Source organism: Somniosus microcephalus, chromosome 4, assembly GCF_052327205.1.
Source record: "Somniosus microcephalus isolate GS21.2 chromosome 4, FLI_Smic_1.0, whole genome shotgun sequence".
NCBI classification, from domain to species: domain Eukaryota; kingdom Metazoa; phylum Chordata; class Chondrichthyes; order Squaliformes; family Somniosidae; genus Somniosus; species Somniosus microcephalus.
The window spans coordinates 289,684,257-289,711,526 of record NC_140990.1 but is presented as its reverse complement, the minus strand read 5'-3'; the positions used below and the strand labels follow the sequence as shown (position 1 = coordinate 289,711,526).

Here is a 27,270-nt window from a genome sequence, read left to right as displayed (position 1 = left end):
ACATGGCTCATCACTCGAAGAATTACAACACAAAACAAATCTCCAAGTTATTCCAGTTTCTATCTGCAAAGATCGTATCACTCACTCGCGCATCTACCTCCAAGATTTGTCAGGAATACACAACTCCTTCCTGGCCTTAATTGTCTCATCTACACTGAACATGTTAAACCCAGCTCTTTTAAAACTCTTAACAATCCTACGACATCTATAAAAACAGCAGTCTTCACCATATGCTCAAATAACTACTCTCTCTCTCTCACACACACTATCACAATTGTTTAACTGACAAGCTAACAAACAGATGCATCAGATTTGTACAATCTTAGTGCACACATTTACACATCAGCAACTAATCAAGATCAAAGGAACTTTATTTAACCAATTAAAAAAGTTTATAGTTATTTATTTATGTGATATAAAACAGACACACAATTCAGACTTGGTGAATTATCACCACAAATAAAGTTACGTTTAATTCTCCATCCCACTCCCAATCTGACCTCTGCCTCCTACACTGTTCCAATGAAACTCAATGGAAGCTCGAGGAACAGCACCTCACCTTTCGATTAGGCACTTCACAACCTTCTGAACTCAACACTGAGCTCAACAATGTCAGATCATAACCACTGCTCCCATTTTTTCCAGACAGCATGTGGTAGTAATGCGATGCTAATAAAACATAAGTTAAAACTCAATAGTTCTGCTCGTATGAGTGAGTTTTAAGTTATGCAAGGCAACATCACTACGTTTTTTTTGCTAACCCACCAAATTTCATTACGTTGCTTCATTTAAGGAGTGATCATAATTCTGGAATTTTCCTCTAATATCTGCTCTCCAATTGTTCCCTGCAGTGAAGTTTCATGTGCATATCAACCATTCACCTTACAAAACTCTAGCTGCATGTGTCTTTCAAATTATTTTTCATATAAACTTCATTGGAAAAAGTACAAACATTTGCTGTGGCATAGCTACATTCAAAGCTGCTTTCCAGATCAATTTTTGTGGGAAAAATTTTATATTATCGCAGGTCGACGAGAAAAACAAAAATGTCATTAGAAGCTTGAATCCAACAATTTAGTCTTCTGGTTTAAGAAATGTACTTTCTACTATTTAACATCCACAAGAAGTTAATATTCTCAGATTATTCAGGAGTACAAAACTAAGTCATGAAGATAGAATGAATTTATTTTACTTTTCTCACTGGCACACTAAAATATCTAGCTTGGGACAGATCATCACTTGTAAAAACACATCATTGAAAATGGGCTCATTAAGCAAGTATTTAGGGCCAAAACTAGATGTTTTTTTAAAATAAAGTACAGTGTAATCTTCAAGAGCGCAAATGCTAACTTAGAAGAAAATTAAATCATGAAAAGTAATTACAGGAAACTTTGTGCTATCGGAAGTTGAATGTCCGGCAACTTTGATCTAACGGCAGATCAAACTAACTAGTGGGGGGGGGGGGGGGGGGGGAGGTTCCTAGAGAGCAAATAATAAAAATGACAACAGAGAAGGTAATAGACTTAGGTAGCAGTGTAAAATTAAAAACCAGAGCGTGTCAGGAAGGGGCAGAAGGTATGGAGTAAAAGGTAAAGTAATAAAAAGGGCAAAAGCAGGAACTAAGTATCACAAAACATCTTTGAAAGTTCTCTATCTGAATGCACGTAGCATTCGTAACAAAATAGACGAGTTAATGGCACAAATAACTACATATGGGTATGATCTTGTGGCCATTACAGAAACATGGCTGCAGGGTGACAATGCCTGGGAATTAAACATACCAGGTTATTTAACGATCAGGAAGGACAGGCAGGAAGGAAGGGGAGGTGGGGTGGCTATGTTAATAAAGGAAGGAATCACTGTAATACAGAGAAATGATATTGGGTCAAAAGATCAGGATAATGAAACAGTTTGGTGGAGGTAAGGAATAATAAGGGAAAAAAACCCACTAGTGGGCGTAGTCTATAGGCCTCCGAACAGTGGCAACTCTGTTGGGCGGAGTATCAATCAGGAAATAGTTGAGGCTTGTAATAAGGGAACATCTATAATTATGGGGGATTTTAACTATCATATTAATTTGGACAAATCAAATTGGGCAAAGCAGCCTTGAGGATGAGTTCATTGAGTGTATTAGGGATGGGTTTCTTGAGCAGTATGTAACTGAACCGACCAGGGGGCAAGCAACCTTAGATCTGGTCCTGTGTAACGAGACGGGATTAATTAAAAATGTCCTAGTAAAGGATCCCCTTGGAATGAGTGACCATAACATGGTTGAATTCCATATTCAATTAGAGGGTGAGAAGGTTGGATCTCAAACAAGCGTGCTAAGCTTGAATAAAGGAGACTATGAAGGTATGAGAGAGGAATGGAGTAGAGTGGATTGGGAAAATAGATTAAAGGGTAAGATGATACATGATCAGTGGTGTACATTTAAGGAGTTATTTTACAACTTCCAAAAAAAATATATTCCACTGAGAAGAAAAGGGTGTAAAAGAAAAGACAGCCATCCGTGGCTAAGTAAAGAAATTAAGGATAGTATTCGAATAAAAACAAGGGCATATAAGGTAGCCAAATTTAGTGGGAGGATACAGGATTGGGAAAACTTTAAAAGACAGCAAAAAATAACAAAAAGATTAAGAAAGGGAAGATAGATTATGAAAGTAAATTAGCAAAAAATATAAAAACAGATAGTAAGAGTTTTTATAGTTATATAAAAAGAAAAAGGGTGGCTAAAGTAAATGTTGGTCCCTTAGAGGATGAGACCAGGAAATTAATGGTGGGAAATATGGAGATGGCAAAAACACTGAATGAATATTTTATATCAGTCTTTACAGTAGAAGACACTAAGAATATCCCAACACTGGACAAACAGGGGGCTAAAGGGGGGGGGGGGGGGGGGGGAGGAGCTAAACACGATCAAAATCACTAAGGAAGTGGTACTCGGTAAAATAATGGGACTCAAGGCGGATAAATCACCTGGACCTGATGGCTTACATCCTAGGGTCTTGAGGGAAGTGGCGGTAGGGATTGTGGATGCATTGGTAATAATTTTCCAAAACTCCCTGGACTCGGCAAAGGTCCTGGCAGACTGGAAAACTGCTAATGTAACACCCTTATTTAAAAAGGGCAGTAGGCAGAAGGCTGGAAACTATAGACCGGTTAGCCTAACATCTGTGGTAGGTAAAATTTTGGAGTCCATTATTAAAGAGACAGTAACAGGACATTTGGATAATCATAATTTAATAGGACAAAGTCAGCATGGTTTTATGAAGGGGAAGTCATGTTTGACAAATTTGCTGGAGTTCTATGAGGAAGTAACATATAGGGTGGATAAAGGGGAACCAGTGGACGTAGTGTATTTAGACTTCCAAAAGGCATTTGACAAGGTGCCACACAAAAGATTATTGCTTAAGATAAAAAATCACGGGATTGGGGGTAATATTCTGGCATGGATAGAGGATTGGCTATCTAACAGAAGGCAGAGAGTTGGGATAAATGGTTTATTCTCAGACTGGCAATCAGTAACTAGTGGTGTTCCGCAGGGGTCAGTGCTGGGTCCCCAACTCTTTACAATCTATATTAACGATTTGGAGGATGGGACCGAGTGTAACATATCAAAGTTTGCAGATGATACTAAGATGGGAGGGAAAGTAGTGAGTGAGGAGGACATAAAAAACCTGCAAGGGGGCATAGACAGGCTAAGTAAGTGGGCAGAGATTTGGCAGATGGAATACAATACTGGAAAGTGTGAGGTTATGCACTTTGGCAGGAAAAAATCGTAGAGCAAGTTATTATCTTAATGGCAAGAAACTGGAAAGTACTGAAGTACAAAGGGATCTGGGGGTCCTGGTGCACGAAACTCAAAAGGTTAGTATGCAGGTGCAGCAAGTGATTAAGGAGGCCACTGGAATGTTGGCTTTCATTGCTAGGGGGATAGAATATAAAAATAGGGAGGTATTGCTTCAGTTGTACAAGGTATTGGTGAGACCGCACCTGGAATACTGCGTACAGTTTTGGTGTCCATACTTAAGAAAGGACATACTTGCTCTCGAGTCAGTACAAAGAAGGTTCACTCGGTTAATCCCGGGGATGAGGGGATGGACATATGAGGAGAGGTTGAGTAGATTGATACTCTACTCATTGGAGTTCAGAGGAATGAGAGGCGATCTTATTGAAACATAAGATTGTGAAGGGGTTGGATCGGGTGGATGCGGGGAGGATGTTCCCGTTGATAATTACATAAATTTAAAACAGAAAAAGAGACAGTTTCCTAGAAGTAAAGGGAATTAAGGGTTACGGGGAGCGGGCAGGAATTTGGACATGAGTCTAGGTTCGGATCGGTCATGGCCCTGTGGGTAGCGGAGCGGGCCCAGGGGCCGTGTAGCCTGTTCCTGCTCCTATTTCGTGTGTCTAATTCTGTTGGATTCAGGAGATGGTTCTGTGATAGTGGATTGGCGGTTAGGATCAGATATGATCTTATTGAATGGCGGAGCAGGCTCGAGGGGCCGATTGGCCCCTATTTCTTATGTTCTTATGTTCTAAATCAGCAGCCGTTTTGGTTAGGTGTTTTTTTTTCTCCTAGCATTCTTTTCACAGGCAGGCTCTGGAACGCGTCTTTGTCGCTTAGCGACAGCTTCAGAGACGCTTCCACGCTACTGGGCCGAGTGTTTACAAGCTGTTGCTGAGCAACAGTGTTTGTGGTCAGATACTGCGATGAAAAGCTCCTATCTGATAACATTGACGCTGGTCTATCCGGAGCTTTTAAAAAAACGGCAGTAGCTCGGTCCCATGGGTGCCGGATAGCACAAAGTTTCCTGTACTACTAAATAGATAAAATGGTTGCAATAAGTTGTATGAGTTATAGAAAATACAGTAAAAACGACAAATAGGATTTAATTTGGTAATTATTACTGAAGTATTTGTTCTCGTGTGTAAATCATAAAGTTTTGTACATTTTCTGCACTATTTTTCCTCATATTACCACCATTCAGCTCCTGTTCTTCAAAATTTAACTTCAAATACCTTTGGTGATGCTCATTAAATGCATAATGAGAATTTCACAAGACAATTATTTCTCTCCAAAACAAAGCCTTTATTTTAAAGAAATAAAACTACAATTGCAAAAAAAACCCTGCACCATCAGACTAGGGTTTTTTACTTATTCCATGTACTAATGCATTTTACCTGATTGTCCTGTGGAACATCAGCTGTGGGCGGAGGAGAAGACTCTTCACACACAGCCAGGCTCCGTACTAGCTTTAACTTTGCATTTGACTAAAGGAAAACATTCATTGTTAGGGCAAATGTAGTGATGTCGAAAGATATTTAGCTACATTTATTTCATCAAAAGTTAGCTCATTCCAACCATATACCCTGCAACAGCTTAAAATGAGGTTTGAAAAACTCACTCTGTTTCAAAATACAGGAAACTTTGTGCTATCCGGCACCGACGGGACCGAGCTGTTGCCGTCCCATCAAAACTGCCGGACAAACCAGCGCTAATGTTGAAACATACGGAGATTTTGAGCTCCGTATCTGGCAACAAACCCTGTTGCTTAGCTTCTAAACAGTTGGCCGTACCTTGCAAGCATCTCTGTAGCTTAGCAACAGCTTCAGCAAGACCCTGCAGAGCCTGACTGGTGAAAAAAAAAAGCAACAAAAGGAAAAAAAACCTAACGAAACGGCTCCCGATTTTTGCCAGTGGCTCGAGCATTCCGGACAGTTAACCTCCGGATAAACCAAAGTTTCCTGTATCTCATTAGATAATTGGATTTTTGATTAGTTTTGTTTGGATATGCAAATCTAAGCTATCTGATTAGACTAGATTGACAATAGCCTGATCACACAAGTACTGCCATATTGTGTTGTTACAGGGTACAGTCTTCACTATACTTTCCCACAGCAATTGCTTAAATAGTCTACTCCACTTAAGTGTACAATATTCAGAAACAATCATTATACAATTCCCTACAATCCGATCCTGCCATGTATATAGCAGAGAAGTGTACACTTTGCTAGGTATACAGAACAATGTGCGTTGAAGCTTATGATTTTATATTTATGGTGAAGCTGCGATCACCAATACTCTATAATTAAGACTGTACAAGGCAATGCTGCCAAAATCATGAGAATATTCAAGTTAGTTCTGTTGTGAAGTTATGGAAAGTCAGATGTGCATCACAAATGATGCTGCATAAGGAGAACACTATGGCATCCATGTGATCACTAACTAGGTTCCTCAGTATCTTGGTGCTCTCAGAAAATACAATTAAAAATAAAAGATGTTCAACAGTTAAATATAAATTTATTACAAATTCAAAAATTGTGGGAAAATGCAGGTTTACTAGATTAAACAGAGGATGCTAGTTCTCAAGGCGTCATCAAGCACCTCACAACAGACTAGTATAGAATTTTGTGCAACTCCACTGCACACTTGAGAAATAGACTGCATACTGTTCATTTTCCCATGAGCCAGTGACTTAGTTCAACATGGTTACTATTTTTCATAATGTAGCATGTTGTTAATTATTGCTTTGCATTAGAAACCAATAAAAATGCATTATCTCAAAGAATAGTGATTTGATCATTTGGTTAATATCTTAAGATAAAGTCCTTCATCCTGGACAGTTTTTTTAAGCAACTTAGAGATGCACTTTATTTCCAAGTTTGAGTTGAACTGGCAACTACAACACACAGAGCAAACAATAAATATACACTTCTTGACAACAAATTCCCAAAAAGCAAAGAAAAAAGTTTGCTTTGAACTATAAGCGCCAAGCACAACACCATGCACAACTGCTATTGGCCCAAAGACGTTCTCACAACAGCAGAATGAAAAACTACACACACTTGAGCAATCACAAAATATGGATACATCTAAAAGCACCCAATTCATTTTCAACTGAGCATAATAGAATCAGTGGACTTAAGTGAAGCACTAAGCCAATATTAAAAAAAAAAGCACTGCGAAATATTGTACAGCAAAACCTAAATTGGAGCAAATATACATGCATGAGGATATAATGTCGCAATGAACCAAACAAGATTTAAATAAAATATATTTCTTGCAGTCATAAGAGTCATCAAGCGTAATGATTTCCTCTAGCATGCTATGACACACTTCTACTATACCTTTGATCTTTTCCCCGCCTGTCCAAGACTTTGTATTTGTCTCTGCACAGTGGACAAGAGATCATTGCAGTAAAAGACATTAAAAATTATTGTATATGACAATAAATTCATGAAGGACTGAACTTGCAATAACCACCTGAGCCAAGTGGCAGTTTGACCCAGGCATTTAACCCAGAATCAATATATTCAAATGCAAGCCAACCAATGTGAGTCAATAATCAGAAATCTACAACTCAACTCGAGAGGCTTTGTTCCCAGGCAACTCAGCCAAATTTCCTATTTTCTCCTCCCTTCCAATATGACAATGCCGTATTGGCTTTTCATAAATATGCTATGCTAGAATAGCAGACTAACTAAAACAAAAAATATACACCTGAGATGCTTAATAACGGGAGGTCCACTATCCACCACAAAATATGCCAGAACATTCTATTTAAAAAAAAAAGTAGAAAACATTGAGTCTTTATTATAAATTCATCAACTGCAGTTTTCTTTTTAGCTACAAGTGACCTCAGATATAAAAAAAAGATAGTTCCTGTTTTAAAGCTATCACTGGTAGAAGTGATGCCACAAACAAAAAACGTATCCTACAGAGTTCAATGTGATAACTTATCTCCAGAATGTGGCATTAATGCAGCTGTAAAATATGTAGAATGTTTGTTCATTAACCCTCTAATATGGAAAAATGAAGTCAGTATGATTATTGTTCTTATTGTTAACTGGGCAACTTCAAGGAAAGCAAGGCAATTTAATAAAATTACTCGATGAAACTTAATTTTATTAATTTATCACAAGGAACTGCTTGATTTCCCATGAGGAAATTTCCTTGAATTCCTTAACTAAAATAGGTAATCTTGAATGGCATTATGGATGAATTTCTTACATTTGCCACTTTAAAATCAAACAATAGCGAGATGCCTTCTAACCTATAGCTATAATAATCTCCAGATTTTTTACATGTCTAAATTATCAAGCATATTTATAGAAGCATTTTATATACAACTATGCTGATCTACAGTTAATTCAACAGGATATTCTAAGTGTAATTTAGTTCAAGTAAACTTAATATTCTTCATAACATGAGAGTTCCCAAGCACAGTTATTTTTCAGAGATGTATATATCTTCCACCCTGGCTAAGGATGACAGCAAAAATAATGATGTCAATAGGTCCAGCTCATGGAACTTGATTTTTATTGGCTCCCTTAGTCACAAAGATGAATACAGGTAAGGAAGACCATTCACTGCATCTCACTCATCCTTCAACAGAAATCTACCCTCTTCTCCATCACAGCATCCTACCTCTTCAATGATTCCAGAGCTTTTGCCTCCACTACTCACCCGGGTGACTACTCTATATTAATCACTCTTTGGATGAAGTATTTCCTGACATCCGTCCCAAACTTGGCTTTTTAAACCAGTTTATACGCATGACCCTTGCCACTGAGAAAGTGTTTTTCAATAACTGAAGTTAACAATTTACCTCTAATTTGAAGGTCTAGAAAGTTGTACACAATTAATATGAACGAAAATTTAAAAAGGGGACTTAAATATTCATGAGATTTATAAGTGTATAAGATTTATGTGTACTGATCGACTGCTTTCAGTCATTATACATATTGCCATTCATTGCTTGAAAATGGCTGAAATAATGGCCTGAAAGGCTTTCTTTTCATTCCAGGTTTCCTTTACTGTCTTATCTCCTTTAATTAAGTAGTACAATTCCATAACTATTTATTTTCCCCCTTACTGCTAAATTATCTACAAGGTTATAGTACATTACTTATTGCTTCAGAGTTTCTGTTTTTCTGTAAGGTTGGTGTAGTTTTCAATGTGGAAAAGATGCAATTATTAAAAGCTAGAAATTTAGGCTGTACCAAATATCTCACTGACAGCAATTAATAGGTTATTTAAAAAAATTCTTGTGGGTTTAATAGGTATGCATATAATAAAGCTCAATTGTTTTAAAAAATATTTTACTTAAATATTTGAAATAATAAGGATGTCATTATACAATAGATAATGACCTCAGTGTGACGCATAGTTAGCAGACCCAAGTTACAAGCTGTTTTGAGTTACAAATGTATAGTTGCAGAACACGACTTGCTTTTTCCAGTCAACCCTCCACTAGCGCAAGAGGGTAAAAAAAGGATCATTCTCCAGTCCACTCGCACTCTGACCTCTCTATCCTCGGCCTCTTGCACTGTTCCAACGAAACGCGACTTAAGCTCGAGGAACAGCACCTCATCTTTCTGGACTCAACATAGAGTTCAACAATTTCAGACCATAGCCTCTGCCGCTATTTTTTTTCCTCACATGGCAGCTGTTGATGATTCTGCCATTCCCATTTACACCTCATCTAGACTTATCTTTTGTTTCTTAACTTGTCCCATTACCACCTCCTTTTGCCTTGCACCATCATCCCTTTTGTGTTTTAATCTCTCCTGCCTGCCATCCTATCACAGACCTTCCCTTGTGTTCTTTCCTCCCCCTCCCCCCTTTCCCTGCCCCTGCACTTGCTTAAAAATCTACTACATCTCTAACTTTTTTCAGTTCTGACAAAGAGTCATCGACCTGAAACATTAGCTCGGTTTCTCTCTCCACAGATGCTGCCTGACCTGCTGAGTATTTCCAGCATTTTCTGTTTTTATTTCAGATTTCCAGCATCTGCAGTATTTTGCTTTTGGATAAAAAAAGCAATCAGTTTACAGTGATAAAGGCATTCACATTTTATGTGAAGAACAATGCAAGGCTATGGGTGTGTTGCTAAATGTAGCAGACCTTTAAGGTTAATTAAGAAATTTGGGTCATTTTTACTTTTGATATAAATTTTAATAAAATGAAAACTGGAAGGATAAAAGGCTGAAACTGTAGATTTGGTTTCCTAGCACTTAAATCAGCGAAGATTTTGTAAATGTGGCAACACTGCAATTTATTTGTGCTGATGTCTGCACCAAAACGGTGTTACTAAACTATGCTTTATGCAAAATTTTCATTTTTCTCATGATCATTTAAGAATGTATCAACACCAAAGCCAATTATTACAAATGTTCATTCTTAAGCTCTACCATGAAAAAGATGAAGATCAGGCATGAAAAATACAGTAGTCCCAGCTTACATCAAATTGACAATTAACCATGTGTGGAACTGCCAAAGTTTAGCAGTCTGTTTTCAAAAGGCATGGATTGAAAATGAGAAAAGTACAGACAAACTTTTACATACCATTGTCTAGACTACATTTGCAGATGCACTCACTATTGAAATGGTACTCTGATCTTGAACTCAGAAAGCAATGGCTATTGCTAATTCCTAATGAAAGTCATAAATTACATCCTGTGACTGTGACAGTGGTGCATTATCCCTAGTCATCCTTCTTGACCTGTCTGCAGCCTTTGGCACGATTGACCACATCATCCCCCTCCAACACCTCTCCTGTGTCGCCAGCTGAACGGGACTCCCCTCACTTAGTTCCACTCCTACCTATCCAGTCGTAACCAGAGAAGTTACTGAAATGGCATCTCTTCCCACCTCGCACCATTACTTCTGATCTACCAGGGATCTATCCTTGGCCGCCTCCTATTTCTCATCTACATGCTGCCCCTCGGAGACATTATTCGAAGACATGACGTCAGGTTCCACATGTATGCTGACAACACCCAGCTCTACCTCACCATCACCTTTTTCAACCGCTCCACTGCCTCTGTGTTGGCAGACTGCTTGTCCCACATCCAGTCCAATTAAACATTGGGAAGCCCCCACCACAAACTCCGTTCCCTCTGCACCGATTCCATCCCCCTCCCCGGCCACTGTTTCAGGCTGAACCAGGCATTGCAACCTCGGCGCCCTATTTGACCCAGAGCTGAGCTATGGACCTCATATTCTCTCCATCAGAAAGACCACTTACTTCCACCAAGTAACACAACCCATCTCCGCCCCTGCCTCAACTGCTGAAACCCTAATCCGTGTTGTTGTTACCTCCAGACTCAACTATTCCAAAGCTCTCCCGGCTGGGCTCCTGTCTTTCATCCTCCATAAACTTCAGTGCATTTAAAACTCTGCTGCCTGGATTCCAACTCCCACCAAATCCCATTTACCCATCATCCCTGTGCTCGCTGACCTGCACTGGCTCCCGGTTCACCAATGTTGCGATTTTTAAATTCTCATTCTCAAATTCAAATCACTCCATGGCCTTGCCCCTCCCCATCTTTGTAACCTCCTCCAGCCCTACTACCCTCAGAGAACCCTGCGCTCCTCCAATTGTAGCCTCTTGTGCATCTCCCACACCCTTCGTCCCACCATGAGTGGCCGTGCCTTCAGTCGTCTAGGTCCTAAGCTCTGGAATTTCCACCTTAAACTTCTCCACCTCGCCTCCTTCAAGATGTTCCTTAAAATCTACCTCTTTGACGAAGCTTTCAGCTATCAATCGTAGTATCTTTTTCTTTGGCTCAGTGTAAATTTTTGTCTGATTACGCTCCTGTGAAGCACCTTGGGACATTTTACTACATTAAAAAAGGTGCTTCAAGTTGTTGTTATTGACAATACTATTATGCAACTAAACAATTTGCAGCACGAGGTTACACAAACTATTCAAAGACAATTGAAATCTTAAATGGAAAGAAGAAAAGACAACACTGATGGACACTGTGGTAACATCAGTATTCAAATGATTCAGACATGTGATGGCACTTCAGTTAAGATGTTGGCTGAAAATTTTTCATGATTAAACTTGCACATTCTGAACAGGGATTGAGTAGGTATTGGCATCTTCTGATAATACATAGGTACAAGTTAAAACACAAAAAAAATAGGGCACTTGGCCCAACCAGTCTGGGGCAGCATTTAAAGAAAGGAATGAAAAAACCTGCAATTATACATTATACAAGCGACCAAATAGTCCTAATCACATTTATACACCCTGTTCCCAAATCCCTTCACCGTCTTTTCCTTCATCCACTTATCCAATTGAATCTTGAATGTTGACATAGATTCAGCCTCAACCAGTAACCCTGGAAGTGAATTCCACAGCCTCAAAAGAAGTGTCTCCTGGTCGTCGTTCTAAATCTCTTACATTTAAGCTGGTGCCTGTGGACCCTCATTTTCGACACAGACCATGAGAAAAATGGGTAGTGTGTTTTAAATTGTGCAACCATTGGTAAATCCTATCTTAGAAAGCAAAGTAAATGTGGTAACTCAGTTTTCTCCAATTTCATTGTCCTACTGCTTTCAATGTAGTAGCTTAAATGCTTTGTTAATTACTGGAATAATTTATAACCCCAAATTCAAATATGTGTATTGCAATGCATAAGTTTGGAGGTTTGTGTGTATAAATTAACCACCAACAGAAGCAAAAGCCTCTTTATGCCAATTATTTTGAAGTAACTGAAAGCCAGATAGGAGTACATATTTAAATTTTAAGACTATACTCAAAATGGGTAAATTGGAAACCAACTTCACCCAACTAATTTTCAAATGTCATTAACAAAAAATGATTTTTCACATATATATTGCATTTGAACATGAAACTATGCCATACTCTTACAACGTTGACAAAGGAAATAGTAGATCTACATAAACACTAGGCGGTGTAGATAAGCTGAACAGGTCTTACCTGAGAGTCGATTCTGTTATCCATACAGCTTTCATCCTTTTCCACTGCCTTTGGCTCATGGCTTTCTGATTTTACCAGGCTGTCAGTTAATGATGACTGCTTAAGAGATTTCTCTTTACCCCTCATTGCTTCAGCTTCTTCTTTGACAATACTAGTATCAGACATCCTCATTAGACAAGCTCACTCTGGATTCTACCAAAAATGTGGAACCTGCAGCAAGATACACAATCCCAGCTTCGAATTACGGGCCAAAATTTGTGTTAAAAAACAGCATTGTTAATTTTTTCTATAAACTGTTCATTTCTATAGACATCTCTGATCATGCAAAATTACTAGTAAGTGTTGCATTCTAGGTTTAGGTCTGACAGAATCAATGTAATCCTCTGAGGAAGCAACAGACTGTATTGATAAAGGAAAAGCAATGGATGTTGTGAATAAGAATTTTCAAAGACATTTGTTAAGATGCCATGTCAACTGAGCCTTGTTGCCAAAATTAAGGGAGATGGTATTAATGGGACTTTGGCAACATAGATAATAGGTTGACTAAAAGACAGGGAACAGAATTGTGGGTGATAAATACTTTTCAAACTAGTGCAGTGTAAACAGTGGCTCTTCACATATATACTCAGTTATAGGAGGTCACTATCAAATTTGCTGAGCACACAAGAATATGGAGTGATGTTAAACGTGAAGAGGACTTTAAAGAAATTCAGGAGAACACAGATGAGTTGGTAAATTGAACAGTTGGATGTCAGATGAAATTTAATGCAGAGAAATGTGAGGTGATGTATTCTGGGAGGAAGAATAATGAAAGATATATACTAAATGGCAAAACTTTAGAAGCAGTACAAGAAAAGGGAGACATAGGGGCTCAGGTACATAAATCCTGAAAGTGGATGAAGCTAGAAAAAGTATATGGGTACCTAGGTTTTATAAATAAGGGGCAAAACAAAGATAATGCTAAATCTAAACAAGTCATTGGTGACTTTGCATTTGGCAATACATCCAGTTTTGGGTACGTTGTTTTAGGAAAAAGGTCAAGAGCACAGAAAAGATTTACGAACATAAAACCAGGGATGAGTGGCTTTATATGTGGAGAGACTAGAGAAACTAGGGCTTTTTTCACTAGAACAGTAAAGATTATGATATGATAAAGATGTATCAAATTAATGAGGTCTCCAGCAAGTGGCACATTTCATTTTGTGTTCTGCCAGAATTGACTAGTCATACAAACCAGGATGATCCCAGGTTTGATTCTAATCTGTGCTGAGCTAGCCAATGTCAACCATGGCTGCAGAGGGGCACTGCAACTGGCATCAGCACCCCTAAAACATGAGACAGTTCCTGATCATTAAAATGCATGTGTATAGAAGTATCAAGATCAGGCTCACTTGATTCCCTCCACAGGGACATAGCTTGCAGACACTCATTGTCCAGGCTGTTAGCACCATGGAACTCGAGCCCAGCTTAACTCCCAGGCCCTTCCCAACTTGAAGGGAAAGGAGGTTAGGGAAGGAGGGGGGTTATACAAGGGAGAAGAAACATAAATTAGAAAATTAAATATTCTATTTAAGCTTTCTCTAATGTTAGTGGTCCTTTTTATAAAGTAGCTACTGTATCAAGAACAGGAATTAGGTGTATAGGGATAAATTGGGCAGAATAGCAGATGCTCATTCATTTGCAGGAATTCATTGAGGAGGTAATTACTCCAAATTAGTGGTTTAAGGCTACTTCGTGGATATAATTAACTGGATTTTCAGAAGTTATTTGATTGAAGTTCCATCTGTCAGCCTACTTAAAAAAAGGGTTGTGGAATTTATTACAAGACCTTGGATGACACCATGACCGAATCAGGGAGCTCTTGACCATACTGTTGACATTTACAAATTTATTTCACCATAGAATTGAAAGAAAATTAGTAAGAATGTAAGTCACTGCTGTATCATACAATTAACACAAGAACAAAAACTTCAACTCAGAAGCTGTTGCTCCCTACATGGACATCCATGCTGCATGCTCAGTTATTGGATCCATGGACCACAAGGAGGCCAGCACAATGCTCCAGTACTCTGAGGCACCCCAATACAAAAGGACAAAGAGGTGAGTATTAAATCACAGCAGCAACTGATAAATCAGCTGCTCTGTTGGCTCTTAAGTCCCCAGCATGCCCACCCGTAACACCAGCCCTGTGACCCAGCAGAAACTCAACTGTGCTAGCAATAACCTTCTCCACAGCACAAGCTGAAACATGATGGAATTAGCTATGAGGAAAGATTGGATAGGCTGGAGTTGTTTTCTTTGGAACAGAGGAGGCCGAGGGGAGATTTAATTTAAGTGCATAAAATTACATGGGGCCTAGATAGAGTGGATAGGCAGGACCTATTTCCCCCGAGCAGAGGGGTCAATAACCAGGGGGCATAGATTTAAAGTAATTGGTAGAAGGATTAGAGGGGAGTTGAGGAGAACATTTTTCACCCAGAGGGTGGTGGGGGTCTGGAACTCACTGCCTGAAAGGGTGGTCGACGCAGAAATGCTCATCGCATTTAAAAAGTGCTTGGATATGCACTTGAAGTGCCGTAACCTACAACAACAACAAGCATTTATATAGCGCCTTTAACGTAGTAAAACGTCCCAAGGTGCCGGCCAGGAGTATTTTAAGACAAAAAATGACACCGATCCACACAAGAATAAATTAGGGCAGGTGACCAAAAGTTTGGTCAAAGAGGTAGGTTTTAAGGAGCGTCTTAAAGGAGGAAAGAGAGGTAGTGAGGCGGACAGGTTTAGGCAGGGAATTCCAGAGCTTAGGGCCTAGGCAACAGAAGGCACGGCCACCAAAGGTTGAGCGATTATAATCAGGGATCCTCAAGAGGGCAGAATTAGAGGAGCGCAGATATCTCGGGGGGTTGTGGGGCTGAAGGAGATTACAGAGATAGGAAGGGGGCGATGCCATGGAGGGATTTAAAAACAAGGATGAGAATTTTGAAATCGAGGTGCTGCTTAACCGGGAGCCAATGTAGGTCAGCGAACACAGGGGTGATGGGCGAACGGGACTTGGTACGAGTTAGGACACGGGCAGCCAAGTTCTGGATGACCTCAAGTTTACGTAGGGTAGAATGTGGGAGGCCAGCCAGGAGTGCGATGGAATAGTCAAGTCTAGAGGTAACAAAGGCATGGATGAGGATTTCAGCAGTGGATGAGGGTTTCAGCAGCGGATGAGGGTTTCAGCAGCGGATGAGCTGAGGCAAGGGCGGAGACGGGCGATGTTACGGAGGTGGAAGTAGGCTGTCTTTGTTATGCTGCGGATATGTGGTCGGATGTTCATTTCAGGGTCAAATATGACACCAAGGTTGCGAGCAGTGTGGGTCAGCCTCAGACAGATGTTAGGGAGAGGGATGGAGTCAGTGGCTAGGGAACGGAGTTTCTAGCGGGGACTGAAAACAATGGCTTCAGTTTTCCCAATATTTAATCGAAGAAAATTTTTGCTCATCCAGAATTGTATGTTGGACATGCAGTCTGACAATTTATACACCGTGGAGGGATCGAGAGAAGAGGTAGTGAGGTAGAGCTGGGTGTCGTCAGCGTACATGTGGAAACTGACGCTGTGTTTTCGGATGATGTCGCCAAAGGGCAACACGTAGATGAGAAATAGGAGGGGGCCAAGGATAGATCCTTGGGGGACACCAGAGATGACAATGCGGGAGCAGAAAGAGAAGCCATTCAGGTGATTCTCTGGGTACAATTACAGATAAGAATGGAACCAGGCAAGTGCAGTCCCACCCAGCTGGACGAGGGTGGAGGGGCGTTGGAGAAGGATGGAGTGGTCAACCGTGTCAAAGGCTGCAGACAAGTCAAGAAGGACGAGGAGGGACAGTTTACCTTTGTCACAGTCACAAAGGATGTCATACAAGGCAACGGACCAAGAGCTGGAAAATGGGATTAGGCCAGATAGCTCTTTTTTGGTCAGCACAAACACGATGGGCCAAATGGCCTCCTATGCTGAAAATTCTATGATCTTCAGAATGGAAAAAGTTACAACCACAACCCAGCTAAAGAGCTAAACACCAAAGAATCCACATGCTCGCTCACAGCAACTGTGTCAGCAGCCTTTGTACTGCCCCTGCAGACCTCTACTCCAACACAGGTGGCGTGGACTAAGTCTAACAAAGTCTAGAATTTGGCTGGGAGGAGGGGAAAAGTAATTTAGTCATGCCTGTTCTATCCTGACCGTGAATGATTATTCTTAAACATCTTAATCCCCTATTTCAAAGAATACCAAGTTCTTTTCTTATCTTTGCTGAAAAGGAGCGATGCTGTTGCTCTTCATAGGTAACAAAAGTGACTGCACTGCAAAAGTTCTTAACTAGCTATTAAACACTGATGTCTTGAGGATCTGAAAGGTGCTGATAACTGCGATCAATCCCACTTCTCAAATAGGTATCCCAACACCGAATTTGCCTCAATGACAATTGCTTCATGTTGATCGGATGCTTTCGGGTTATGCTAAATCATTTTCCATTTTAGTTTCTGTCAATCGAACCATTTCATGTTATACACATTTGTTGTTATCTGTTTCTATATACTCAACATTTCTCTCTGCAAAAATGATTGAGGCGGCAACTTTGTACACTTTCCTGTAACTGCTACTATAATTGCTGTGGAAGGGGGAAAAAGTAGTGCTTTCTGGTGGTGGCTTTTCCAGTTACAGGAAACTTTGTGCTATCCGGCACCGACGGGACCGAGCTGTTGCCGGCCCATCAAAACTGCCGGACAAACCAGCGCTAATGTTGAAACATACGGCGATTTTGAGCTCCGTATCTGGCAACAAACCCAACAGCTTCTAAACAGTCGGCCGTACCTTGCAAGCGTCTCTGTAGCTTAGCAACAGCTTCAGCGAGACCTTGCAGAGCCTGACTTGTGAAAAAAAAGCAACGAAAAGAAAAAAAACCTAACGAAACGGCTCCTGATTTTTGCCGGTGGCTCGAGCATTCCGGACAGTTAACCTCCGGATAAACCAAAGTTTCCTGTACAACTTTTTGGAGGAATAAAACAGAAGAGCTAGATAATCTGCTCATCCATTTTCACAGTGGAGGAAGAGGACAATATAGAGAGGCAGAAACCAGGTAACTACAGACCTTTCAGCTTAACATCAATTAAGTTACTGGGGTCTTTTATCAGAGACAGAGAGACTGAGCACTTAGACAAGTATAAACCAATCAAAAAGAGTTGACATGGCTCTGCAAATGGTAGGTCATGTCTGACTAATCTAGATTAATTTTTTGATGAGGTCACTAGCATATTGGATAGAGGAGTGCCTATATACGTTGATGACTATATGGACTTCTAGAAGGCATTTGATCACAAGAGATTATTAGCAAAAATGAAAGTGCATGGACTTGGAGGTAACCTTGTGACATGGGTTGGTAAGAGACAGAGTAGAGATAAAGGAAATATTCTCTCATTAGCAGAATGTGACAAGTGGTGTTCCCCAGGGATCTGCACTAGGAGCCAAGCTTTTCTCCATATATATTAATTAATGACATGGAGGAAAAAGTGGAGAGTTGTGTATCCAACTTTGAAGATGACACTAAATTAGGAGGCACATTAAGTTGTGTAGACGGAAGCAGGAAATTACAAAGGGCCACAGACTGAGTGAGTGGCAAAAATTATGGCAGATGGATTTCAATGTGGAGAAGAGTGAGGTACTTTCTTAATAGTGAGGAGCAAAAGGATTTAGGTGTCCATGTATACAAATTACTAGAAACTAGTGTACAGGTACAAAAAGTAATAAAAAAGACTAATGGAATGTTGGCCTTTATCTCAAAGGGGTAGAAAACAAAAATTAGTAATTGATACTTCAGTTGTACAGAGCCTTGGTCAGACCTCATCTGGAGTACTGCCTTCAATTTTGGGCACCAAACCGTAGGAAATATATATTTGCCTTGGAGATTCACTAGAATGTTACATGGGCTTAAATGATCAAATTATAGGGACAGGCTGCATAAACATTGTAAGGTTGAGGGATGATCTAATCAAGGTCTTCAACATGATAATGGGATTTGATAGGGTAGATGCAGAGAAGCTATTTCCTTTAGTGGGGGAATCCAGAACAAGGGGGCACAATCTTAAAATTAGAGCTCAGCTATTTAAGAGTGAAATCAGGAAGCATTTTTTCCACACAAAGGGTAGTGAAAATTTGGAACTCTTTCATCTAAAAGGCGGTGGATGCTGGGTTAATTGAAATTTTCAAGGCTAACATTGATAGGTTTTTGGTAGGTAAGGGTATCAAAGGAAACAGAGCAAAGGCAGGTAAGTGAGTTGAGGCACAGATCAGCCATGGTCTAATTGAATGGTAGAACAGGCTCGAGAGACTGAATGGCCTACTCCTGTTCCTATGTACCCTATTGCAACCTTGAATTTACATTACAAAAACTCAACAATATAATTTATCCAGTAGGAGACCGGTTACACTACTACAAAAGCTATAATGAGGTCAACAATTAATTCTGTGCTATATACAGCTTTTTTTTCTAAAACTGAAATACATCAGTTAACATTTTAGTTTTAAGTCAACAGAATTGAAATCCCGACTACCAGGAAAAACATTCATTACATGATTATATTTATTCATGGGGAAAAGAACAAAATGCAGAAGTTTGTAATACTTGATAGAATTACTTTCTACTGTAATAGCACTAGCTTTGTTCCATTTGGTTCAACTATAAAATGGCATCTTCATTACAGCCCATTTCCCTCTTTTTTTGCTCTTCCTCCCTTCCATTTTTATTTCCATGATGATTGTTATAGATGACTGCTTTGAGGTACAAAAGATCTATACTGGTTGATTCCATCTTACCATGCCCTCAGGACTTCTAAAGTGCTTCACTGTTATGTAGACAAAAGTGACATCCACATTGTGGGATGTTGCTGTGCACAATCAGCAAATGTGATGAATGGCCGGTTAATCTGTTTTTGGTGATGTTTGAGGAGGGAGAAACGTTGGCCAGGATACCAGGAGAACTCCCTGCTCTTTCAATAGTGCAATGCGATCTTTTATGTCCACCTGAACAGAAAGACAATAGCTTAAATCTGGAAATTATCATACGAGCTATCATGTGGGAGAACATATACACTACCACTCACTCCATAGCATAAATTATCAACACACTAATATACTGCACTATTTGTTTGTACTTTCAGCCAGACACAAGTGCAGTAATGAACTTAGGTCCACTTAAAAATGGCATGAAATATACGGCTGGGAGATGGTTTAAGCTAAGAATGGGAAAAAACTTAGAAGTAAAAATACACTACTTACTCAAAATTGCATTGCAATGCCAGAGCCAAAGCAAAAAAAAAGAGTCCTGACTTTATTGCCCAGGACATCCATTACAAAACTAGGACTGCAATAATAGCATTATATAAAGCTTTGGTAAGACCTCATTTGAGAGCGTCAGTTTATGGGGACAAAACTGGCCAAGGATGGGATTGAGCATGCATGGGCCTGATTGTTTTTCTCAACTCCAATACATAAATATATAAGATGGGCAATACGATGAGCATTATAATCTATCGGAGCTGGTATATAGTTAATATTTTATCAGCTGTCATATCTTTTGACTCATCCTCCAATCTTTAAAAATTCACCTATGGCAACTGAATTTTGCTGTCCTGCATTAGTACAGAAATTTACACTTGGAATCACAGTTGAGGTTCTGGGTTTACCTTCAGCTTTTGACAGCAATGTTTCTGTGATGATGAGGTAATAAACCAAACCAAGGTTCCTCCTTAGTGCTGATCAGGATGTCAATTATACTGAACCTGCTGGAAGCTGGCAAGAGGAGTCCCATGTCCTTATCACCAGTGTGGAGTCCTGGTCTGAATAATCCTTCCACTGATCAGGTCAATCATTCCCAAACACCTGCAGGGCAACAATAGAAGCACATTAACTTAAAAACACCAGTCCAAAAAATTGTGTTTCATCAGGCTCAATAGAAAATATTAAACCAGGATCCCTTCAGACTTTCCAATGCAATCAAAGGAGTCATAGCCACCCACACCATGTTCTTTCCAGAATTGACCTTTCTTTTCTATGCCCACACATTCAGTTTAATGAAGCCTACACACTATGACGTACCACACTGTTTGCTCATTGAGATCAAAATGCTGCTTCAACCTAAATCAATGAACCCCTGAGCAGGGAAATAAGCAAGTTGATAGTAAAAAAGGATAGAGTGTGATAACCCTTCAGCGTGCAAATAAATTTTCACCTCACTGAGAATTTTCCATTTTGGAACAGCTGATATGCTTAGCCTTTTTTAGAACAGAAGGGAAAACTATGTATGGATCCTCAAAACAAGTTGGATATAGTACAGGAAACTCTCTTTTAACCGGCACCTAAATATCCGGAAATCTCTCTTAACCGGCAAAATTCAAGAGTAGGTTCAGGTAAGTTTTTTACTATATATCAGTGGCTGTGTAACCGGGGTTCCTGCACCTGTGGCTGTGTAACCGGGGTTCCTGCACCTGTGGCTGTGCAACAGGGACTGCTGGATCTGTGGCCGTGTAACCGGGGTTCCTGGATCAGTGGCTGTGTAACCGGGGTTCCTGCACCTGTGGCCGTGTAACCGGGGTTCCTGCACCTGTGGCAGTGTAACCGGGGTTCCTGCACCTGTGGTTGTGCAACAGGGACTCCTGGATCTGTGGCCGTGTAACCGGGGGTTCCTGCACCTGTGGCCGTGTAACCGGGGTTCCTGCACCTGTGGCCGTGTAACCGGGGTTCCTGCACCTGTGGCCGTGTAACCGGGGTTCCTGGATCAGTGGCCGTGTAACCGGGGTTCCTGGATCTGTGGCCGTGTAACCGGGGTTCCTGGATCAGTGGCCATGTAACCGGGGTTCCTGGATCTGTGGCCGTGTAACCGGGGTTCCTGGACCTGTGTCTGTGCAACAGGGACTCCTGGATCTGTGGCCATGTAACCGGGACTCCTGCACAAGTGCCGTGTAACCGGGGCTCCTGCACCTGTGGCCGTGTACGGGGCTCTCGTACCTTGGTAAGTATACCTCTCTGTAATCTGGATTTTTTGATCAACCGGCACCACGCCGGTCCCAGATAAAAAAAAGTTTCCTGTATTCACAAGAGTTAGAATACTAACTCACAAAGTGCAAATCTACAGAACTGAGAATCTGAGTATTTCGTATTTAGTTGTCTGAAATACATCACATTAAGTACATAAAGTAAACTCATTATGGCCTGGAAAATATGCTATTCACCCCCTTCAAATGAATTATGAAGTAATTTGCTCCATTGCCAGCTTAATCTATGATTTGTTGAAATCAGATTTCATCAATCTTCAATGATGTAAACAATTTCTGTGTCTTACAATTCAAAGCTTTTTGTGCACCTTTATATTAGTCTCAACTTAAATATGGTGATAAATATTGACAAACAAAAGGAAATGTTAAGTAAGACGGTTGCCGATGTCCTTAGTTACAAGTACAATTGTGTTACATGCTTACAGGTGATTTCATAAACTAGGAATCATCAGATTCTTTAAGCAGTGAGCTATTATACTGTATTCAAAATCCACAATTTTTGCTAAAATTGCACATTATCCTTTATAACCTCCTTTGGGTAACATTTATGTACAAGGGTTTAGTTCCCTTTACTCTTTGTTCGTCTAGGAAAGGTGCAATTCTGCTCTCCAAAAGCTCACCATCATATGTATCTCAAAATTCAACTTAAAAACGGTTTTGTTCTCTCCAATAGAAAGTTAGTAATTTACTATCTGTCTACATGTAGAAATTACTTGCCAATTCGAATCACAGAACAGTGCAGCACAGAAGGAGACCATTCGGCCCATTGAGTCTGTGCCAGCTCGTTTGAAGAGACGTAGTTAGCAATAATCATCAAATCTTAGGCAAAGACTTGCACAGAAACAATGATCATCAAAAGCTATTTACATCTTTACTCAGGACAACAGAAAATGCTGGAAAAACTCAGGAGGTCAGGCAACATCCGTGGACGGAAATTTGAGTTGACGTTTCGGGTCGAACCCTTCTTCAAAACTGGAAAGAAAAGATAGATCGGAGGCAGGGCTGCGATCGGACAAAAGAATCAAAGAAACAAAAGAAGTAAAAAAGGAGACAATAAAAGGTGTTAGAAGCTAGACGAGATGGTAATAAGCTGAGATTGGGTGTAAAGTGTACTGGCAGGGCAAGGGATAGCTGCCAGGTGTGAGAGCGAAACAAAGGAAAGGGGGGGGGGGGGGGGGGGGAGAGAAAAGGAGAGTCTACACCAAGTTACACTCTATTGTAATAAAAAAGTAGCCTACAAACTATCAAACAAAACAATTATTAACCATTCTGTTAATTGTTGCACAGTTCTACAAATATTATTTAAAAGCTGAAGAAATTTATCTGCTAAAGCACAGGGGCCTATTGCTCACCATACCATTATAAAGTGATGTTTAAAACCTTTGTCTCCACATTTAAGTAGCAGTGTTGTCGTAGCTGGGGATGCCTTGCGTGGACTTTTCAGAAACCTGAATATCTCTAAATTATTAAAATTGGTATGTCCTGTCATCTTTCAATTCAACAATCCTTATGCCAACAATCCCTATGGTGTTTTCAATGCCAATTGTGTTCGTGCCTATGTTATATCTGGCAACACCCGATTACCATGCTTGTACAGGATGTTCCAATTAATGTGACAGCCTGTGATGCTAGAATATTTTAAGAACTGCTTTGGGTCTGCATGCTGTTGAAGGTTCTGCTCACTAGGTAACACTGTGGAGCACTATTTTCTTCTCAGCTCAGAATTGCAATTCTGTTGTGGGAGGTGAGAAAAACAGGCACGATCCTTAGTTTTGTTAAGTTCACTTTTTAATTTACATTTTAACTGTATAACTGGCGTAAATTTTTCTCCTTCCAGGTAATATTTCTCCCTGTGCCATCGATCTCAGCTGGATTATCAGTACAGAATTAACATACCAGGTCAGGAAGCGCATGATGAAGCAATCCTAAACAGGCCACAAAAAATATATAAATAGGTTTAGAAAAGACGCAGATTGGAAAGAAAATAAAAAGGTTCACAAAACCAAAATAAAATTGGAACATTCTTGACTTGAGAGTTTTGAAAAGTTCCAGGCGTATCTCAGTGGAGGCAGAAACCACCAATTTGCAAACTGCACACGTACCATTTTGAAATGGTTAGAAGTAATGAAAATATTGGATTCAGAGGAAAGAGTAGCAAGAAAGTGGAACAGGGTATGTTTCTATTTTCACAATATCACAAATATTTACCCTGCTGTTAATTTTTGCATGTCAATAAAAAGTATTCTCATGACAGGAAATCAAATTATGATGTTTGGCTCTATGTTTAAAACCAACAAATTTCAGGTAGGGTTGGGAGAAAGGTTTAACCACTGTTTTCAACAACAACCACGATGAGAATATACTGTAATGTTGCTAAATAGTATATTACCCAGTAAACCATTGTTCCCCCAACAAAGTTACTATGGGTCCTGCAATATACAGCAATCTATTGGGATCTTTCATCACATCTCCTCAATTGCAGAATTGAACTTAACATTCCAGTACAGGTCCCCCCTTTCCACCACCCCCTCACCCTGCCAAAAATGGTACTGTATCTGGTGTACAAATCATAGAAATTGAGCAGAGACAGTTTTGTCACAGTTTTCCAGGTCATTGAATTGTCAGAGTTGTAAATTACTCCTAGGTACTTATTATTGTATTGTAAAATATTCATGCAGAATAAAACACTGAGCCAAAAACCTATTTACAAAAAAGCCCGTTGGTGGCTGTCCATAACAAACTACATAAATTTTAGATCAAGTTATAGTTAACAGAATTGCTTCCAAGAATAAGTAATTATGGTGACTACAGTGAAGTATGATTACCGTGTCAGATAAAGAACCGTTCTTAAAGCCCCACCATTATTATTGATTGAATGGATCTTCTAGTGGTGTGTTCATAGAGCACTGGAGAGTAAGAGTTTCAGAATTAAGAGTAGACTGCAATATCAGCCATGATCCTATTGAATGGCGGAGCAGGCCCAAGGGGCCGTATGGCCTACTCCTGCTCTTACTTATGTTCTTACTAGCTGGGGGAGCCCGGCTTTGCCAGGGCTGTTTTGGGCCGGGCGGTTTAAATCGAGTGCCAGGCTTTGGGGCCTCTCTGTGTCCCTCTGTGAATCTGCTGCCAGGCAACATTTTAAATCGAGTCCCAGGCTTTCAGGCCCTGTCTGTGTCCCTCTCTCAATCTGCTGCCGGGCAACATTTCTACCTTTTAATACCTTGAAAGATGAAAGTGAAAGTACTTATAAAACGTTTTTGGTAAATCTTATGTTATTTTTAAAAGAGATACTAACTTTTTCAAAGCTGGATGATCAAAGTAGTTTGAGCTGGAAGCTGAAGTAATGGCAGTGAAACAATGGCTGCCAGATCCCCGAGATGAAAACGATTAGTCCCGCCCACACACACACACACACCGATTGGCCAACCATCAGGGGACCGTACTGTAGGATTGGTCAATCGTGACGGCACAGGATTGGTCGAACCTTGACGTCAGTCAATCAATGCTAAGTAGCAGATAATGAGTTTAATTTTGAAGGTTTTTTGCATAAGGCGCGAACAATTTTCGCCCGACCGAAAAGTAAATACGCTTACGAGCGTCCCGGAAGCGTAAGCTTTCTTCGGAGGTAACGCGCGCGTAGGTACGCTGTATAACTTTCGAGCGCATAGCCGGACAGACGCACACCCAAGGACAGGCAGACAGAAGGACAGACAGACAGAACGATCCGTATATATATAGATAGATAGATAGATAGATAGATAGATAGATAGATAGATGTGGTCTGCTACAATGTAATGCACAGTCTATGCCACTCAATTCAAAGTTGCTTTATTTGAACTATCCATAAATTTAAATTGGAACTGTGCAAAAGCCGTCTCCCACTGAAAAGTTGTTGCTTAATTTGAATTATTAATTAATTCAAATTTCCAACTTAAATGGGTCTTCACCAATGAAAAGCAAAAATCAAAAATTACAAAAAATTTGAATATGAAAATCAAATTTGTAACCAGCCTAGATGTGGCAGCCCTCCTACTTTAGTGTAGTGCCCTGTCGAGGTAGAAACCAGGGGTCGTCAGAAAAAGGAGACCCTTACCACGGAGGAAAAATTATAAAATCAACTATGTGGATGAGCACTGGAGAAACAAAGAAAGTTGTGGTACAGAAATTTAACATCCCTCCCACCACCCTCCTCTCCATTTACCTGAAAAACAAGAGAAGCACTGCTGATTACCAGCAACATTTTCATGGGCGATTAAACCTCCTCTTACTGGAAAAGGCATGTAAATTCACTGAAGAATTTGGAACTGACCTGGCGGTTTACCAGGAATTACTATCGTGATTTGCACCAGCATCACTGGGTGAAAAAGTTGCTGGTAATTGGAAATTCCAATAACAACCAATACCAACTCTATCTAGAACCTATAGGTACATCAAAAAGGATGTATTCTGGTGCTCTTTTTGAGAAGTGGGTGCATCATTTTGACTAAAGCATGGCGTCGCAAGTTAAAATAGTCACTTTCATAGTTAACAACTGTGTAGCTCACGTGAAGTGCCTGCATCTAAATACAATGGAGCCAATATTTTTACTGTCAAACATAACATCTGTGATCTAGCCAAGGGATGCTGATAAAACTCACCAGTGGCCGGAGTCATACCTGGCACAAAGATGGCTGTGATTGTTGAAGGCCAATCAACTCTGCCCCAAGATATTACTGCAAGAGTTCCTCAGGGCAGCATCCTGGACCCAACTATCTTCAGCTGCTTCATAATGACCTTCCCTCCATCAGGTCAGAAGTGGGGCTGTTCGCTGACGATTGAAGTGTGTTCAGCTCCATTCGCAATTCCTCAGATAATAAAGCAGTCCATGCCCGTATGCAGCAAGACCTGGACAACAGCCAGGCTTGGGGCAAGTAATATTCGTGCCACACAAGTGCCAAGCAATGACCATCTCCAACAAGAGAATCTAACGACCTCCTCTTGCCCATTTTGTAAGTTAATAAACTTTCAGAATGGGTGTGTAAATGGCAAATGAATTTCAATATTGGTAAGTGTGAGGTGGTGCCATTTTGGTAGGAGGAATAAGGTGGCCACATGCTCCTTGGGAAGTAAGAGTCAAAATGGGGTAGAGGAGCAAAGGGATGTAGGGGTACAGATTCACAAATCATTAAAAGTAGCAATGCAGATTAACAAGGGTATAAAAATGAAAACAAAGCAATGAGATCATTTCATGAGGAATAGAATTGAAAAATGAGGTTATGTTAAACTTAAATAGAACCTTGGTTGGACCACACTTAATAGTGCCGTGTACAGTTCTGGTCTCCATATTACAAAAAGGACACAGAGGCACTGGAGAAGGTGCAAAAAAGATTTACAAGGATAATACCAGAACTGAGAGTTTATAACGATCAGGAAAGACTGAACAGGTTGGGGCTCTTTTCTCTAG

The 27,270-nt window shown here is 40.2% G+C and overlaps 1 protein-coding gene across 16 annotated transcripts in view; it reads right to left on the bottom strand.

Annotated features, from left to right (window-relative positions):
• The window catches only part of r3hdm1 (R3H domain containing 1), a 163,612-nt gene that overhangs the window by 115,339 nt on the left and 21,003 nt on the right, over positions 1–27,270 (bottom strand). For 11 of the 16 annotated variants that reach the window (XM_085986613.1, XM_085986624.1, XM_085986614.1 and 8 more), the window contains 4 exons: positions 20,460–20,655; positions 12,738–12,947; positions 7,132–7,173; positions 5,185–5,274 (listed from right to left, as the gene is read on the bottom strand). In XM_085986613.1, coding sequence (XP_085842739.1) covers positions 5,185–5,274; positions 7,132–7,173; positions 12,738–12,908 — 303 coding nt within the window. In that variant the 5' untranslated portion in view covers positions 12,909–12,947; positions 20,460–20,655. Of the gene's footprint in view, positions 1–5,184; positions 5,275–7,131; positions 7,174–12,737; positions 12,948–19,590; positions 19,798–20,459; positions 20,656–27,270 lie in introns of all 16 variants that reach the window. The other 5 variants (XM_085986619.1, XM_085986625.1, XM_085986626.1 and 2 more) reach the window with 3 other exon arrangements.